This window comes from Thunnus albacares, chromosome 12, assembly GCF_914725855.1.
Source record: "Thunnus albacares chromosome 12, fThuAlb1.1, whole genome shotgun sequence".
NCBI lineage: Eukaryota > Metazoa > Chordata > Actinopteri > Scombriformes > Scombridae > Thunnus > Thunnus albacares.
Genome location: NC_058117.1, coordinates 30,953,099 through 30,972,898, shown reverse-complemented (window position 1 = coordinate 30,972,898; position 19,800 = coordinate 30,953,099). Strand labels below are relative to the sequence as shown.

General features: G+C 36.5%; 2 protein-coding genes across 2 annotated transcripts; both read left to right on the top strand.

The window, feature by feature from the left end:
* Positions 1-1,159: 1,159 nt before the first annotated feature.
* On the top strand, positions 1,160-4,695 carry LOC122994474. Its single transcript, XM_044369183.1, has 4 exons — positions 1,160-1,577; positions 3,103-3,408; positions 3,541-3,615; positions 4,547-4,695. Exons 1-4 carry the CDS (start codon positions 1,451-1,453, stop codon positions 4,693-4,695), a joined length of 657 nt encoding a protein of 218 aa, XP_044225118.1. The 5' UTR covers positions 1,160-1,450.
* Positions 4,696-6,806: 2,111 nt separating this feature from the next.
* On the top strand, positions 6,807-18,837 carry LOC122994484. Its single transcript, XM_044369197.1, has 5 exons — positions 6,807-7,013; positions 7,106-7,420; positions 15,667-15,720; positions 17,126-17,425; positions 17,541-18,837. The coding sequence occupies exons 1-5, from the start codon at positions 6,971-6,973 to the stop codon at positions 17,765-17,767; spliced, it is 939 nt and encodes a 312-aa protein (XP_044225132.1). The 5' UTR covers positions 6,807-6,970; the 3' UTR covers positions 17,768-18,837.
* Positions 18,838-19,800: the final 963 nt, after the last annotated feature.

Here is a 19,800-nt window from a genome sequence, read left to right as displayed (position 1 = left end):
AACTTTATTAACATTTGATTTAATAACAAAAATTGAGAAAATAATAAATAGAAAAAGATGTTTGACAGAGTTGAAAGTTTGAGATGAAGATAAAAATGGTCTTCTTTGACCTGCTGCTGGAATACAGTTAAATAATTAATGAAAACACTTCCTGTGTCTCTTTCACAATAAAAGCCTTCAGGCAACATTCTTCACGTCACATCTTTGAGCAGATTTCAACAGATAATTTCACTTTAGTAAAAGATTCAACACAATTCTTGTATTTATGACAATTTCCCCTCAACAGAAATGTGGTAAATGTAAATGGATTTTGCTCTGTGAGCAGCTGAGACTGTCTTCACAAGAGAAACGACAGCAGACACTGTTTGTTTCTTTTAACACGACCACCATCATTTCCTAACTTTAACCACGTGTTTATTATTGTAACCATGACGACGCAGCTCCCCTCATCTTAACCAGGAAGTCATTTTAACCCAAACCATGATCTTTACCTAAACCTAACTAAACCTTAACCACAGGTTCTGATGTTTACTGTCCATATTCTAAGACAAATGGCTCCACTACAGCATTTACTATTAGAAATTTAATCCTTTATGTGATTCAAAATGTTAAACATCAATTGATTGACAAGCAAACAAAAACTACGGCTCCTATGAAAATGTACCTGCATGGCAGCACAGGTACTAATGTCATCCTAACTTGGTTTAGTTCATAATACTCAACAAATCTCCTCAAATGTGAACTTTACAACTTTTGAACTTTCATTTTTTTATTTAACAAAACAGTAAAGTTGCAGCCGGACAGATAAACAATGAGCTGAAACTCACTATAAAGCTCCGTAAAGCCGAGAGGAGCTGCAGAGTCACTGATAATTCTCTGTAGGTTCATCACTACGAGCCACGACCAACACATTACACACTGACACATCATGGTTATTATAAAAATATTGATTATAGCAGCTTTAAGTAATTTGCATCACTACAAATGTCACTTTGATTTTAAATGAGTTCTTAGTTGAGTTTAAATGTTGACCTGATGGTGGCGCTAGAGGAAAAGTCAGAGGATCAAAGTTATTATAATTCATCCTGAGGGGAACATGAATATTTCTACTAAATTACATGACAATCCATCCAATAGATGAGAAGATATTTCAGTCTGGACCAAACATGTCAACCTGCTGGTGGCGCTAGATTCAAAGTTAGAATCAATCAAGTCAAATAAATAATTGAATCCTCTGGGGACCGTGAACGTCTGCACAACATTTAATGAACAATCCATCCGTCCTTTGATCCACAATCAGATCCAATGGATCTGCACTTAAGTGGTGGACCGACCAACCGACTGACATTAGCATCCATATAGTCACACTGCTAATGTGGCTAAAATCAAATAAAAGAAGAGACAGTCATGTTGATATGAACATTAGAGAAACACATCATGGAGATGAAATATGATACTGGTTCATAATTTGGATTCGTTCACCTCAGCTGACACATTCAACAGCAGACAGGTTTTTGTCACAGTCTCATTCACTGTGGAGGAAACCTCTACTTCATCTTTGGCTCTGGAACTAAACTGTATGTAACAGGTAAGACTAAACTTTCATTTTCCTTCAGTTGTTTTATTGAACAAGTTGAAAATGTGTTTTTAGTTTTAGTTTCTGCTGCTTCAGGCTTTACATGTTAGTTTTTTCATATTTAGTAGAGAATTCTTGATGCAGCCATTCTTCCATAAAACTAATCAATAACTCCTGAAAAGAGCTTCAAATCTCACTGCACACCACAAGTTCTTCTTTATTTATGCATCACATCAAAGTTTGTTTACAGCCAAAAAGTCTGATATCAGTAATGTTACAAATAAACAGTATTTAATAATCTCACTGATTCAGCAGCAGCTCCTGTTTATTAAAAACAAGATGATATATGATGTGAAACATCATTTAATAAATGTTCCTTAATGTCATTTTAGAAGCAAATAGTGATAAATACATTGTGTGTTAAATATACAGTATATATTTGTAAATGGTAAAATGCATCTCATGATAATTGTGTGTTTATGATGATAAATATGTCTTTTAGTGGAAGATAAATTAATGCATGAAGGGAAACTCATTTTAAATGTGTGATGAAGCTAAATATAATTTATAGATCAAATGTATAATTGTATATCTTAATCCATATTTAATATAAATCATATTGGTTTATGAAATCAACATGACGTCAAATATATAATGTAAAAAATATTTTAGAAAGTGTTTGATAGAAAATATAATGAATCAGATAATTTACATGTTGTAATTTAATTAAGAATATATATTATTATATTATATTTTATTTACATGTCTGAACATGTTGTGGTAATTGTGTTTTATATAAAAGCTAAAACTCTTTAAAAAGTTGTTAAAAGTATTGATGTATTGTGTGTCTGATTAGAGTAAAGTATATGCTGGTAAATATACTTCATATAAACACTATAATCATTTACAAATGTAACATAAATATAATATATTTTAACCAAGTAATAAAATTATACTTTAAATTTACTAAGACAAATGTCATCATATTATATTATATTATATTATATTATATTATATTATATTATATTATATTATATTATATTATATTATATTAGACGTATCTGAACATGGTAGTCGTGGTGGTGGTAATATTGTTTTAAGTAAAAGATAAAACTTATGTTAAAATTATTTATTGATTTTTATTAATTAAAGTATATGTTGGTAAATATATTTTATATAAAACACTATAATCATCAGCAAATGTATTTTATATGAGGCTGTTATGTCATGATATATTTTATATTTTATAAACTCTATTATATTAGTAACTAATGTTGTGGTAAATATTGATAAAGTGGTAAATGATGTTTGAATCTTTATATATGACATATGATGAGCTTCCATGATGCTTTAGTTTGATATGATTATTGATACAGTGTCCAGTAGATGATGTTTGTGGTGTATTGATGAGTAGTTTAGTGATCATGTAGTTTCCAGGATCAGACTGAATGCAGTGCAGTGCTGTAAGCTGCTGTTGACTGTGTGAATGTGTGTCTGTGCTGCTTGTTGCTGCTGTCAAACTTCAGATGAGCAGGTAGTGAAGCCCGTGGTGAGCGTGTACCCAGCAGCATCCAGAGCCCACCTGGAGGGGAAGAGCTCCCTGCTGTGTCTGGCCTCAGCCATGTCTCCTCCTCTGGTCCAGTTCTCCTGGAAAAGACAGAAGAACGGCACGCTGGAGAATCTGACCCTTGCTGAGGGACAGCAGCTGGAGCTCAGAGAGCCGGGACGCACCGTCGCCATCCTGCTGCTCAATCAGCAAGAGAACAGCACATATAAATACCGCTGCTCCGTCAAGCATGAGGGGGGAACAGTGGAGGCCCAAACAGAACAAGGTAATGAAGGCTTGGTGACTGTGTTCAGCAGTGATTCAGCTTCATCTGGAGACGCTGTCAGAGAGAGCAGAGGAGCAGAGCACTGACATTTCTCACTGCAACTCCAAACATTTGACTCCTTTTGTGTTTCAGAGCTTCCAGCTCCAGCAGCCTCCTGTCCTCCAGAGAGAGAGCCAGCAGACCTGCCAGCTCTGCAGCAAGCTGACTGTAAGATCACCTGCTGCCTCTCTGCATGCTCTGACAGCTCCAATGTCCTGCTGCAGTTAGGGCTGCATATCAGTCTGTTCACTTTCTGCTCATCATTGAAGGATTTAAACATACACTCCCTGATTCTGTTACAGTGTCCCACAGCACAACAAGTCCCACTGAGAGAGCTTTCACTTCACAGGCTGACAAATAACACCTTTTGGGGGCGCTATACTCAGTTTTAGGCCTCCAGGGTGATAGAACAAGTTTAGGGAGTATATCTTAAAGCTCCACTAATCAATAGTTTTATATTAAGAATGAATCTAATGACTAAATGAGCTTTTTAGCCTCTTTTAGCTCCTAGTTGTGGTTTTGCAGCACATTTCCTGTCTGCTTCAGTCTCAGTGTTTCCAGCAGCAGCAGCTGTTTCCTGATAAACCCACTGTACACTACCTGCCCAGCAGCAAACAGCAGACAGACCATAATATGTCAGAGAGGAGTTTGTTAGCTTGTTGTGGAGTTCTTCTGCCCCCAAGTGGTGAAAACTTCAAATCTATAGTAACCTGTGTGTTTTTAAACAGTATTTGGACTTTGCTTTTTAACCTTGAGTGATTTTAATTGTTATAAATTGTAGTTAGTTGTGGATTCAAAAGTTACTTTAAGTTGAAAACAGGAAATCAAATCCTGTTTGGGGCCCCTAAAAAGCTGGGTCCGGCCCTGACTTGTTGTATTTAATAAGGGCCTTTGAGCTGTCAGTCAAACTGTAGTCGACCCCTGTCTTCATGTAAAGCTGGTCGTCCCGTCTGGAAAAGTCCAAGTTCTACTGAAGAAAATGTGATGATATTGTGATGAAATGTCCACAGTGACAGACTGAAACAGTGTGGAGAGAAGACTGACCTGTGTGTGTGTGTGTGTGTGTGTGTGTGTGTGTGTGTGTGTGTGTGTGTGTCAGTGTCCTTCCAGTCTCAGTGCCAGGTGAAGCTGCTCTGTGTGCTGTACACAGTGCTGATAGTGAAGAGTCTGGTGTACTGCTGTGGACTCTCTCTGCTGATGATCCTCAGAAACAAGGGACCGTCCACCAACTGCACACATGCTGACTGACTGTTTTCTGCTCGCCTTTTCTCACCATCACATCTCATCAATTCATCTCATTTATCATTTTGATCAGTTTTCACAAATGTCACTTATGACGTGTTGTGGTTGGTTTTACATTTTCTCTCTTTATGCACAAGTTAGATACAGTTGTGCTGAATATATAAATACATATATACACATATATATTTACAAATTAAACCTTAACAGTTACTTTTTTAGCTCAGGTTTGTTTTGTTTCGTACTTTTAGCTTTGACTTGTATTATACAAAAAATAAAAAAAAATATACTCAGTTTTTAGTATTTTCAAACTTTTATGATGTTTATTGGTGTTTTATTCATTCTGCAAAGTTAAATTTGTCTTTTTTAATTCATAACTGTGATATTCTTAATAAACTGTAACATCACAGTGTCTGTGTTTTATGAAGTTCTTTGTTTTTGTTGATTTTCCTTCAAAATTTGTGTCTCTGAACTGATTTTAATGTGTTATGCCCCCAAAAATACAGTATATTTGCAAATAACACCTGAACAGTTACTAATTATATAATTTTATTGCAGTGATATAATGCTCTAGTTTATTCCCAATCAATAGTAACTTCTCAATGAACAATAAAAAAACATATAATTAAATAAGAACTATGGTTAAATATTTTACACCTTTAATGTTTTATTTAGTTGATTATCTTGTTGTTGTAACTTATCATACAATTGTCATTTTTAAATGTGATAATTTCAATAATCTGTGTAGTTATTTGCAAATAGGTTGAATTTTCTTTTATTATAGATTTTCTAATATTAGAATTACATTTGAATATATTTAACTAAAATGGAAGGAGTCTCTGTCTGTCTCTATGTATGTGTGTCCTTCGATTTTCTCTACAACAGTTCATCCGATCGACTTCACACTTGTCTGGTGTTTTGCTGAGGACACAATGAAGTGCAGCGTCGAGTGTGAAGTTGTTTGGATGAGCGGTTCTCGAGAAATCCGCAAGCAGCAACACCAGAGGCCAAGTAATCAACCCATTCATAACAGACATATTTTGAACAAGCACTGCACTAGTACAAATTAATATTAGAATATCAGAATTAAAAGCAACTTTAAAAAATAAAGATCTTAATGAATCTGAGAACAGACATTTTTTAAAACCTTTTTTTATTTAAAAACACGTGAAATTGAACTTTGATTTATAAACTGATATTCAGTAGCAGATAATATTGTGAAATTTTATTAAAGATATTGGATTATACAGAATGGCGGTAAAAAAGATTCATTCATTAGACTACAAATAGCCTCTAAATGATTGTGACTGTAACACAAATATTCAGATCAGACTAAAATGATGTATGTTACACAAAATATTTACAGTGGAAAAACATATTTGGATCATATTTAAGTATTAATCATATTAAGTATTATATATTTTATTTTATATATTCATATTGTATATAGAATGTATATGTCAAATAATCGGGCTGTTTAACTGCAGGGCGCAACATGTGGAAAAATAAATGACACAAAAATAACAAATAAGAATGAAAAATGATGAAATTACATCCAGCTGTTTTTTCCTACAGAGGTGAAAAGTAAATAAGTACATTTACTCAATTAATGTACTCAAGTACAGTTTTACAGTACTTGTATTTAACTTGAGTTTTTCCATTTTAAACTACTTTAAACCTCTACTACACAACACTTCAGAGGAAAATATTGTAGTTTTTGTTGCTGTAGTTACTTTTGAGATTAATATTTTAAATTTAGATAAAAAAAAAAGATATGGTAACTTAAAAAATACAATAAATCAGTAAAGCAGTGTGTAGTTGTGTCTCCGCATGTTGCAGATGGGTTGTTATCAGTTCCACCAAAGAGACATGTAGACGACACCTGACTTTAAACTCTCCTGAACCCTCCGGTGGCTTCGTCTTCACAAACTAAACCCTCAGAACTTTATTTCTAATTCTAGTAGAGATCACAAAGCTTCCAAAAATACCAAATCTGTCAATTTGAAGAAATGTGTCTAAACTCAGTGTTAAAAGAGAACGTCAATGAATGCATGATACCATCAGATGATGCAGGAAATTCAATTTATTTATTAAACTGAAATGTAAAACCACACAGCAGCAGCAGCAGCCTTATCTGTCCGCCGCAGGGGCTGATGGGAGGTTTGAGGAGCTGTTAGAAACCACGTGGCCCTCGTCTGATCTCACAGCTCGTCCTTGTTTGGCCTCAGCTGCATCAGAGCGCCACTTCTCCCCAGGTTCACCAGAGGAAACACCACTGCACAAAATGCTTTTCCTCCCAGCTGCTGCTCTGTGCTGTCTGTGTTCAGGTGAGTGTTTCCAGCCAATCAGGAGCCAACAAACTCAACCTTTAACAAACACTGTCACACTGACCTTCATCTGTGTGTCTGTTTCTCTACAGCGCTGGTTGCCATGGCAGCAGACCTGATTCAGGATGATTTAACATTGACCAGGAGAGCTGGTGAAACAGTCTCCTTCAGCTGTGGAGGAACTGACCAGTGTGGTACAAATGTATACTGGTACCAGAAGAAAGACACAGAAACATTCAGAAGGATTCTTTATATTAACAAGAACACTGGTGTCATAGGTGGAAGTTACAATCATCCTCAGAAAGATGATTTCTCACCTGTAAATAAAGGGAAGGGCTGTGAGGTGAAGATCCAGACAGTTAAACTCTCACATTCAGCCACCTACTACTGCTCGTGTTGGAAAGATGGTTCCCACAGTGAGAAATGATCCCTGCAGCCTGTACAAAAACCTCCAGATGAACAGATGTCAAACAGTGTTTGTGACAGGAAGAGAGCAGTAAACCACAGCCCAGGTTCACATAATTCACCTCCATCTCAGCCAGAGTCACTAACAAACTGAGCTGAGGACTAAATGTTTGTCTGTTGGTGTCAGGATTTTGATTTAAACATTATATTTCATTGATATTATTTATCAGCTTTTTCAGCAGGTTTCCTGTTGTTCCACACAGTGAGAACAAAGGACGAATACAGAACACATGAACACTTCTTTGACCTTCTGCTGCAATAAAGTTCATTCTTCCCTCATAATGCTAATCTGCTCTAAATGCAAAAACTTCCTGTTGCTTCTTCACAATAAAAACCTTCTTGTGCTCTTCCTTATACATCTGTCAGCAGATTTCATAATATAATGTCACTTATGTAAATCATGGGTGTAGATTTGACTGAGTACACAATCAAAAATGGAGGTACGAGACAAGAACAGTTCTGTACTCACAGGTACATGTTTGAAGAATGTTCCCTCAAACGTACAATATTGGTCTTTAAGAGGTCAGAAGTGAATCTTTTGACTAACAGAGAGACAACAAAGTCATTTAAAACAAAAGAAAGAACAAATTTGTACCATTTCAACCCTAAGGGTACCTGCAGCACTGGAATACTTATGTAGCTCATAGATAAGATAGATAACTATAATTACAGTTAATTAAACTAGTAATTAATTACTAGTTCTGGATAAACAGCCTCAGTTCGTCCTCAATCTGAACACAATTGCAGTGTTTTGTTTTTAATTCAGTCAGTTTGGAAAAGGAGAGCTGGTGAAAAAGTCTCCTTCAGCTGTTGAGGAACTGACCAGTGTGATGGTGGTTACGTATTCTGGAACCAGAAAAAAGACACAGAAACATTCAGAGTGATTCTTGATTGACAGGAGAGATGGTGAGATAGATATAAGTTACAATCATCCTCAGAAAGATGATTTCTCAGCTGAGAGATGATCGCGGCGGGTCATGTTGGGCAGTAGGATCTCATCACATGTAGCTGGGAATTGCTGCCATTCCCAAGAGGGACTGGGATGAGCTCCTGGGAGCCCCTGTCACCTCTGAAGGACTCTTCAGATCCGTTTCATTGGTTACTCAGTGCTTTAAATGACTGGAGGAGAAGTCGCAGCTTAACCATCATCTGTCGCTCGCTCACCATCAGAGAGGAGATGAGGTGAGGCATAACAAAGCGATGGCGAGGAGGAGAGAGCATCCATAGCTCCAGCCACCTCCACCTCTCAGGCTACTTTGACAGAGACACGGCAACCCCGCCTACCTTGTGAACAATCGCCAACCTCCAGGGCTGAAAAGTGAAGCCAATGCGGAAGTGCCAAAAACCTGCATTCTATCTAATGACCATCAGGGGGCGACTCGAGTGGCTGCAAAAAGAAGTTTGATTGTATGGAAGTCCATGAGAAAATGACCCTACTTCTCTCTTGATTTATTACCTCAGTAAACTGTATTGAGTTTATGGCCTCAATTGCTAGTTTCAAGTCTTCTTCAATACAGCATGGTGTTCATTTTGTAAATTATGGTCGCATTTCATTTAAATTTGACAATAAAGCAGGGTATGCTACAGGTCGTGGCTACGTCGTGATTGACAAGGCGCTACCATGGTGACAAAGTTTCTTACGTAAAGTAACCATAGGCCTAGCTGCTGCTATTTCACAGTGTGTTTTCACTTCACTAAAGTTAACTTAACATTGTGATCGCCTAAAAAAGTCTTGTTCAGTGTTTGGTTTTAATAAAAGACCCATGGAGTTGATTTTGTTTTAACGGTTTTAGGCCTGTTTTTTGGAGCAAAAATTAGCATTTACATTAGCATGATCACTGTTAAACATAGATTGTAAATGCACCGTGCTAACAGAGCTAGCAGCAGGCGCTATGATCAGCTCAACCCTCTAATCCAAATATGGTCTCTTCTGGCTCCAAAAATCAAACATGGTGACCACCAAATCCAAGGTGGCGATGGTCAAATCACTACACGTGAGGCCTCAAATTGACAGTTTGCAAACCAATGGGTGATGTCAAGGTGACTATGTCTATATTTTTTACAGTCTGTGCTTGTGACTGAGGAACGTGAGTGCATTGACATGAGCACTGACAGGCTTCACGGCAGCAGGAGGCTCACACTTGGACCGACAGCACAGAAATGAATGTCTATGGGAAGGAGTGTCTCAATGGCCAGGGCTGTGTTCTCCAGCCGCCGCATACAACATGACAATGAGGTTTTCCGCCCCCTCCCACCATGCTGTTTATATTCTTAATGAGATGTTGCCTGTCGAAATAGTTTTGACAAAAAAAATGCTTTACTAACAGAGCAAGTTCCTCTACCCTCCACACCTCCCCAGTTTTCTATGACGTCACGGTGAATTCGGTTCATTCCGTTTTACACGGTGTATCATGGCTGCTCAGTGTTACACAACACACACACACAGCTGTTGCCACATTAACAGGATGGAGACAGGGTTATCAAACTGGACTTTACATTTCACATCCCTCATTTAATCCTTGCACTTGTCATTTTCATATATTTCATCAAAGTGGACTTTAGATTGTGCATTGCATTCATCCTCCACTGTTAGATAATGTAATTATTTATGGACATGTTACATTTGATCTTTGCTCTTGTAACCTTCATATATTTCATACACTTCATCTCTTTGTCCAGAGCTCAGTCCATATTTCCTTTGTACTGTCAATGTTTCAAGTTTTATATCCCATTTCTAAACTATTACTATTCCATTCTGTAAATAGATTTTAAAATTGTAATTTAATTTTAATATTACTTTGTTTATTTCATTATTATTATCTATTTTTATTCTTCTGTGTTGCATTTTTTGGGAGCAAACGCCAAGACACATTCTTTGTATGCTTGCATTGGCTATAAAACAGATTCTGATTGAATTGCCTACTGTATGTCATGCTGACATAAAATCCCAAAACCAAGAATCATAAAGACACAAAACAATCTCCAGGGTTGTGTAACTGTGCATTCACAGTCAAAGATTCAAAAACAACAAAAGCAGCTGGTGGTCATTCATTTTCAGTGAAAGCTGGCGATGAAGGGCTTCAGACGCCTTGGCAGCAGTGAACAACGTGATGCCAGCACCAAGAACGACAAGTTGAAGTTGAGCAGAGTTTAATTTTATGCAAATTAGCAGCGACACCGCTGAAACACCAACCAATTGCAGATTGGGATTTGATTTTCTTCCTACAGCAACCACTGTACTAAAGTTCCTAGCAAATATCTGTTCCATACCATATTGACAATGGAAGAGAAATTGATCATTGCGGTCTCCAGTTTCCCAGAGCTGTACGATTCGTCATTGTTTGTTTACTGTAACAAAACTAGCCTATAATGCTTTATTCCATAGGCTACTCGGCCAACAACATGATTTTGAAAGTAAAACAATTTTTATTTTTCAAATGACAGAAATATAGACTAGGCACATTTTTCTTACTAAATAATACACAGTAGAAGCATGAAAAATTGTATATTTTATCATCCCTGTCAAGTTCACGGCTGGCCTGACAAATAGCTCTACTACAAACTTGATATTGTCCACAACTGAACATGATGTCTGCAGTGTTGAATGACCCGCCCCCTGCCGACCACTGCTAGGGGGCTGGCAGTGAGCAGCCAGCGACCAAAGCGCCCGCTGCTGCTCATGAATCTCTTGGTGTGAGGGTCCAGTAACTAGTAGCCTATGCATGAATGAGAACAGGTTTTCAGCCCTAACTCCAACCCAAGCACTTCAGGCCTTCCTCCAAGCCTGTAGTAATGTACTAGATTGTCAGCAGTATTGTACTTTTGTCTATTGTATTTACAACTTCCAGTTCAAGGAAAAACACTAATATTTTTTAAAACTACAGTTCCCTGGAGCCGCACCATGCAGCTTGTTACAAATCTACACCATAGCTGTAGTTCTTCTGGGTTGCAAAGTAGGGTTGTAACATAGGAGAGTAAAAATATCTACTGAATATATCAAATATCTAGTACAGCCAAACTAGTAATTACACTGCATCTGGATGATCTATGTTAAGACAAAGTAAAGATGTTGGTTTATTGCAGATATTCTAGCTAGTATTCTAGTAAAGGGGTTTTTGGTTGGTGTTCAGTGTTGGCAGGAATTATGTAGCGCTTCAAACTGTGTTTAAGGAGTTTGTTTGTTATGGATTAAAAATGTTTGTTCAGCCACATCATTCATGTATTAAACTGCCTCCTGAATGCTTACCAATATGTTAACAATTGCAGTAGATTAATGGCTAACTTTCCTGCAACTAGAACTGATCTCACAGCGGTGTCTATGGTAACAAGACTTTGAAAAGTCTACGTTAACCACGGGGGAAACTGATATGGTGCCAGGAACAGCGATATTTCTGTCCATAACACTAAGCTATCGTATTGTTGAGTTATCAAGAACACTTTCATGTTTTTGTGTTGAGAAATGTTAAAGATATCATTAAAAGAAAACTGTAACACGGTGACAGTGAGGAAAATACTTCCGAGTGACGGGTCCTGCAGTCAGCTAATTGCAAAGCTTCAAATTCTGGATTTCAATTTCAGTTAATTCCTGGGAAGCTCTAAAATCTACATTTTTATTGAAAGATCATCATCATACAGTTACATAAAACAACACAAATAACATAACAGCCCAGATACCTACACAACACAAAGACAATCATTCAGCAGCTCAATAGCAACCACCATAGCAACAACAGAAAGCCTGCAAGAATCTCCATAATAACCAACAAACTAAACATCATATACATTCACTGAATGAAGGATTATGAAAGTGAAATGCACATTTCTCACTGGAAATGTTATCAAAAGACATTTTAATGCAGAAACTATCTTAATATATTACATTTTCCACTGAGAATAAAAGGAATGGCAGCCATGACTTTTTGTTTAAGCAGATAGAAACTTGACAGTAACGTGACGTGGATGCAGGCCGATAAAAAAGAATAGGCCAAAGAAATCGTAGGCATCTCACTATTTTAGAGCTGTTATTGTAAATAATACGTTTTGCGCTGTGGACCAACGTAGCTATTATACATTTTAATGTGAGACTGGGTTGTTTATTGCAATACAACTGCATTAAACAGCATATGTATACACTATCAACATGAAGATGATGTAATCCTTTTTATATTGCCTCTCTTTGCTCTCTGTGTTGGTTTTCTTCTCACGTGGACCAGAGTCTGTTTGACCAGTGTCCAAAATAGACAACCGTTTGTTTAGTTTTAGTCATTTCTCCATGTTGCTAATTAATAATTAATAATAAAAGTAGTTTTTCCACTTCTTCTTTGTGCTTGTTTGTGTGTTTGTAGCTACATTTCAAGTGTATGCTGAACCTTGTGAGTAAACAAGTTTTCCACACCACGTTCCTGCAGATGTTTCATAATAAAAGCCTTGTTAAGAAATTAAGGGTTTCTGTCCACTGAAACTATTTGAAATGGATACAGGAAGTGTTGAGTTGTTATTAACAGCGTAATGCAGGGCAAACGAGAGTGGATCAAAATGAGGCTTCGTACTAAAATATGACCAATTACTATACTTATCAAACAGAGGGAATCAGAAATAAAGGCCTGGTGCCTTCTGCAGTTGAGGTAAATAAAGGCTCACGTCACTATGAGGACATATATATGTCTATAAAGGCCATAGCATCTTTTTAAATATATATGTTTTATTGTTTGACAGAGTCCTTGCAATTACACCATGGACCACTCGGGGTCTGCGGACCACGGGGTGAGAAACAATGCTGCGGTGGATGACCTAATCAAATTATACTTTCTTACTTATTTAGTAATAAGGAAATACATATGATTTTAGCCCAGCATCACCATATTATCAGAAGCATCCTGACTTTGAAGAGACATTGCAGTGAACTGGGTCTATTCAGACGAAGACAACATAGTGATTTGGATGATGGTGATGGCTTTTATGTATCAGGAACTACAACACAATGGACCGATGTAAGAATATCACTGGTTACATCTACGGCCAATTCAAATGATATTTGTGGTAGGGGAGGCCGGGGATGGTTGTAACATTTTTGACATTTCTGTCTGTAGCATGGAGCTCTTTTAAACCACTAGCTTCAAAATGTGATGCAAACTAGTGACATGTGTCTGCTATTAAATGCTATAGCTGTTATCTCTGCAACACAAACAGAAAATGCATGGTTTAGTCTCAAATACAAGGAGTGAAATGTTACAATTGACCCCATAGTCTGAGTTAGTTGTAACATACCCTGGGGTGAAATGTAACATTATGAAATAAGGATTATGACAAATACTTAAGATATTGAAAACTTTTTATTCAACACTTCAATAACTTTTAACATTACTGGGATGTGTTTGTGTGTGTGTGTGTGTGTGTGTGTGTCACGCTAACATTTGAACATAATAATAAAACTGAAAATAATGTGCAAATGTGCACCAGCGTCATCAATTGAACATTAGTGTGTTTCTGTGTGAGTGTGTCTGTGTGTGCCAAGTACGTTAGTCACCGTCGGAGTCACAGTGGTGATAAATGTATGGCACTCCTGGACTGCAGGCTTCATGGGCCCACAGACTACAGGTCATACACTAAACCCAATCTTCTTTCTCTGCTCTTTTACAGCATTTGATGCTCTCTTCAAAATGTTGAGTTACCCCCCTTTCAGTCTCTCTTCCAGGTGCAGCAAACATAAAAATACAATTAATTTTTTGCTTGGGGTAGGTTGCAACATTTTTTCACATGTTGTTACAACTAACCCAGACTCTTGTAGCCATGAACTAGCTTACCTTACAGCTAACAACTAAAACATCAGCACTAACAACTGGCATGAAAGATATCTACACAGACACATAATTAACATGATTTAAGTTTGATGAGTTTATCTACAAAGCAGGCAATGCTGTCACAAAAATAAATGAAGTAAAAAAAATTACTTTCTTACCTCAAAATTATTTTTTTCTTTATAAATCAGCTGTGTCTGCTGCAGGGTGTCACTTCCTCACATGTGGAACAAGGACTAAATTGAGCGTGTGCAGAGTGAATCAGGTGATTTGTAACTTGTTCCTGATTGGAGAAATTGAAAGTGTTACAACAATCCCCGCTCTCCCCTAAAGAAATATGACAGATGATCAAAAACAATTTCTCCAAGTTTTTTTCTTGTAAATTTCTGACTTTAATCTCCAAGAATTTCAGATTTTTTTTCTTGACTTTATAATCTCAGAGATTATTCAAATTTCTGAGTTTTTTCTCAGAATATTACCCCCCTTCCGCTGGCCCAGTAACTTTTTTTTTTAACCTCTGATGGCCTTAATACGCTGTTGTAGTTGTCTGTTTTAATCTTTTATGATTTTCTCTTATTTTTATTTAAGGACTTTTTCAGATGTGCTGTCCCCACTTTCTTTCCAAAGAAACCATGTAAATGATATTTTATAAACAGTAACACTCATTGTTCTCATTTTCTTTCTTCCTCCGTGTGTATGTGTACAGTTTTAAACTTGTGTTTTTTTAAACTTGCTTATGAATTGTAAAGTACTTTGAGCTGCATTCTGTGCATGAAAGGTGGTATATAAATGAAGTTCCTTCATTCATTCATTCATTCATTCATTCATTCATTCATTTCTGACAGAGTGACAAGGTGTGTTTGCTGCCCCCAGTGGTTGATAAGGCTTTTCTGTCAAAGCTCCAGTAGATGTATTATTATAACACACTGGCTGTTACCAACAGTAAACACATGTTATCAACAAGGACCAAAATCTAAAGGATTCTAACTTCAAATGACAGTCTGAGGATAAAGTACAAGTCAGGAAGAGTATTTTGACTTTTATGGAGGACACTTTTTACTATTGCAGGCTACAGAGCGACTGAATTTCACATCCCATATTTATGTTATTTTTCTATTTTTTCACAGCTACTGATCCCGATGTAAAATCATATTTTATTAAACTGACAGACAACATGTTTCATGTATTGGACTGATTAGAAATGTAGCAGGATCCCGCCTCTCTCTACCTCAGTAGGCTGAAATAAAGAGAAATACAACAAAAGAAGAGACAGTCATGTTGATATGAACATTAGAGAAACACATCATGGAGATGAAATATGATACTGGTTCATAATTTGGATTTATTCGCCTCAGCTGACACATTCAACAGCAGACAGGTTTTTGTCACAGTGTTTTTCACTGTGAACTACTGGATCTTTGGCTCTGGAACTAAACTGTATGTAGGTAAGACTAAACTTTCATTTTCCTTCAGTTGTTTTATTGCACAAGTTTTAAGTTTATTTTCTGCTGCTTCAGGATTTACACATTAATTTTCTATAATAATTAGCGAATTCATTGTGCAACCATTCTATCATTAAATAAGCATCAGAAAGGAGTTTGTCTTCATATGTTTCTTGGAAACTAAAATCTTTAAACTCTTCCAAATACTCAGAGAAACTCAGCACTGATATTCTAATTTCATTCTGTATTCTCATCAGCTGCTGTTCAATGAAACTTCTTCTTTCTCTCCTGAAAGAAATTAAATTCTAGATGAAAGATTGTGGAAGATTTTCCTGCTCTGATCATCTGTTGACTTTTTATACACAATCTTGAGATAATTTAAGTAAATTTCATTGATGAGCAGGATTCTTCAGTCTCATACAGATTCAGAGTTGATTTCATTAAGCTCTCAGTCTCAGTCCGTCATTTCATTTACTACATTTCAATGGAAACTACAATCACTAATTTCATCAACATGGACAGAAAGTACAAAGTATGAACACAGATTTAATGTCAGCAAATTAGGACTTATATATTGTATTTTATTATGGATATATTATGGTCTATGGTGTTATGGTATATATGGAGGTAAATATGTTGTTTTTTATAAGATATATTTACTATGATATAAAATGCAGCTTGACTAATGTTAAAAATTTATTATATTAAACAAAATTTAAATTTGTTTTTTTTAATTATTATTATAAAAGAATTGTGACCAAAGTGTGAAATAAGCAGGATATTTTACAGCTGAAAACTTGTTAGTGCTGTCTGGTGGACAAACTATGTATTACTGGATTATCTTTGTCATCTTTGTTGTGTTATTTCTGGTTATTTATCTGCAGACATGTATGTGGTGATACCAGTTGATATATATATACTGCACTTTAAAGAAAACTGATTGATACATTACATACTGTACTTATGTATTGCTGTGCATATGTATAGTTTTTCAATCTCATGTATGATGAAGCATGGCATAAAGTTTAGTGATATATATCATAAAATATAGGAGACACAATTTATTCCTATTTTATGATGATTGGTTAATATTCTGCATTCTATAAATGTGATTTTATTATATTTTATATTATATTATTTTTCATGAATTATATGTAACAATTTAAATATTAGCGAAAAGAATTTTGTGTTGTCATCTTTTCATCTTTTTCTTGAACTTTTATCTAGATGAAGATATATGACATATATGAAAATATGTATCAGTGTAGATGATGTTTGTGGTGTATTGATGATTAGTTTAGTGATCATGTAGTTTCCAGGATCAGACTGAATGCAGTGCAGTGCTGTAAGCTGCTGTTGACTGTGTGAATGTGTGTCTGTGCTGCTTGTTGCTGCTGTCAAACTTCAGTTGAGCAGGTAGTGAAGCCCGTGGTGAGCGTGTACCCAGCAGCCCACCTGGAGGGGAAGAGCTCCCTGCTGTGTCTGGCCTCAGCCATGTCTCCTCCTCTGGTCCAGTTCTCCTGGAAAAGACAGAAGAAGAACGGCCCGCTGGAGGATCTGCCCCCTGCTGAGGGAGAGCAGCTGGAGCTCAGAGAGCCGGGACGCACCGCCTCCATCCTGCTGCTCCATCAGCAAGAGAACAGCACAGATAAATACCGCTGCTACGTCAAGCACGAGGGGGTAACAGTGAGGGACCAAACAGAACAAGGTAATGAAGGCTTGGTGACTGTGTTCAGCAGTGATTCAGCTTCATCTGGAGACACTGTCAGAGAGAGCAGAGGAGCAGAGCACTGACATTTGTTTTTAACTTTATTCTGTTTCAGATATTTCTACTCTTCCTCCACCAACAACAGCTCCACCAGCATCTCCAACACCAGCTCCATCAGCAGATCCACCAGCAGCTCTTGTCCCGTCTCAGTACCAGGTGAAGCTGCTCTGTGTGCTGTACACAGTGCTGATAGTGAAGAGTCTGGTGTACTGCTGTGGACTCTCTCTGCTGATGATCCTCAGAAACAAGGGACCGTCCACCAACTGCACACATGCTGACTGACTGTTTTCTGCTCGTCTTTTCTCACCATCACATCTCATCAATTCATCTCATTTATCACTTTCATCAGTGTTCACAAATGTCACTTATGACGTCTTGTGGTTGGTTGTAAATTTACGGTTAAGACACAGTTGTCCTAAAACTATAAATACAAACACATACACATAAATACAGTATATTTACAGTTACTAAGTATAAATTCTGTAGAATATTAATATCTTGATCCTCTATTTTAATTCCACTTTTAATAATGACTTGTATAATAGTGTAAAATGAAGTTGAATCATTAGTTACCTGGTAGATATTGAAGTGCTTACAGTATTTTTTCTTTCTTGTGTATTTTCTTTTTAATACATTATACAGAGGGTGGCAGGTTTGTCAAAGTCATTCAGAGAAACATTCTCAATAAACTGAAACATCACAGTTTCTGTTATTTATAATCATCCATGTTTTCATTGATCTCAGTTTGGCTTCAAATAATCTAAATAATCAGACACAGAATCAACTATATTGACCAAGTTTATTGATACCTACAAGTAATTTGACTCTTGTTGTGAGTAGATCTCAGTAAACTTTCACATAGTGCTAAAAACAAATGTACAGGAAGATACAAAGAAAAGTTTACAAATATTTAATTTTTATTTTTTAGTATAATTAAGGTGGAATATGTGAGAAAATTAACTTGGTTCACATCAACATATGTGTATGTGTATATGTGCACTTGTATTTTTGCTGAAAAAGAAACATTTCTTTGCTCTATTCATAAATACATCTGATGTTTATGTTGTTTTGTAAATATATATCATATATTAAAAAATTAAAAATTCTACTAAAGACCAATCAGCTGTGTGAACATTGAGTCTAAACTCCATCTACGGTCTTCTCATTAGTGCAGGTAGTCTTGCTTTTAACTTGACAAGTTTACATTATTAATCTTCTTATTGACATTGTGGGTGTATGTGATGTGCTGTGTGTAGCTGTGCTGTTAATTAGCCTCGAGCTAACTCTGGTCCAGTGCTTCTTTAATGTTAAAAACTGCAACATGTCCCAGTCAATAAACCAATCAATTATCATTATATGCTTGTTTGTGTTTTGTATTCAATAAAAATATAAAAAATATGATTTAAGTTGGGTTCTTTGTATCAAAATCTACTTCATTCTTTATAATGACTCTACTTTCTTTTCTACGAGTTATAGTATTTTTTATTATTATTATTATTAGGATGTTCAACCACTCAATATCAATTACAACCATTTTATTTTGATCTATTTGTTTAAACTTATTGAGTAATGTATTTGTGAACTCAGTACAGACTGTGGGACCTGAGCAGACTGCAGGAGTTTGAACGTCTCCCTTTATTTAATGATGTCAGTTTCTCAGCTCTGAGTTTAGGATTTCAGCTGCTTCTCTCACACATTAATAACACAGATTAAAACTGAGACAGCGAGCGCTGAATTCATACTGAAGTTCCTGGAACGATACTTTAACCAGAGTTGATGGTTGTAACCGTCATTGTGTTAATAAAATGAAAAACCACAGCGAACAGTGTGGAGGCTGCTGAGCAGAAACCCACACGGCCCGTCTGCTGCAGGAAAGGAAGTGTTGATTCGCTGTCAACAGTTTTATATGAGTCCTAATAACCGCCGAGAACAGATTCATACCTGCTGCTGTACACTCATGAACTTCCCTCCCTCTCATTTGTCATGTGGGTCTTTTCTCTTGTTGTCTGTAAACCTTTTTTCCACTGAGCCCTCCACCCACACAGTCAAACTGAGCCCAGCCACCAACAAAGGCCACACATCTGGAGGTCTTGTCACTTTTTCTTTTTTGTTTTTAGCAAAGGTGCACTTTACAGAAGGGGAGGAATGTAATAAAGTACAATTGTGAGGTATTTCACATGAGTATTTCCATTTTATGCTTCTTTATACGTCCACTCCACTACATTTCAGAGGGAGATATTTTACTTTCTACTCCACTACATTTACTTCACAGCTATAAGTACTAGTTACTTTTCAGATTTAGATTTTACTAGTAA

Excerpts from the sequence above, each read along its gene's own strand:
- LOC122994474 (XM_044369183.1), top strand. The coding sequence starts at position 1,451 with ATGATACTGGTTCATAATTTGGATTCGTTCACCTCAGCTGACACATTC. Across the intron at positions 3,409-3,540 it reads GGAGGCCCAAACAGAACAAG|AGCTTCCAGCTCCAGCAGCC; the intron begins GTAATGAAGGCT and ends TTTGTGTTTCAG. Across the intron at positions 3,616-4,546 it reads AGCTCTGCAGCAAGCTGACT|TGTCCTTCCAGTCTCAGTGC; the intron begins GTAAGATCACCT and ends TGTGTGTGTCAG.
- LOC122994484 (XM_044369197.1), top strand. The coding sequence starts at position 6,971 with ATGCTTTTCCTCCCAGCTGCTGCTCTGTGCTGTCTGTGTTCAG. Across the intron at positions 7,014-7,105 it reads TCTGTGCTGTCTGTGTTCAG|CGCTGGTTGCCATGGCAGCA; the intron begins GTGAGTGTTTCC and ends GTTTCTCTACAG. Across the intron at positions 7,421-15,666 it reads CTGCTCGTGTTGGAAAGATG|TGTTTTTCACTGTGAACTAC; the intron begins GTTCCCACAGTG and ends TTTTTGTCACAG.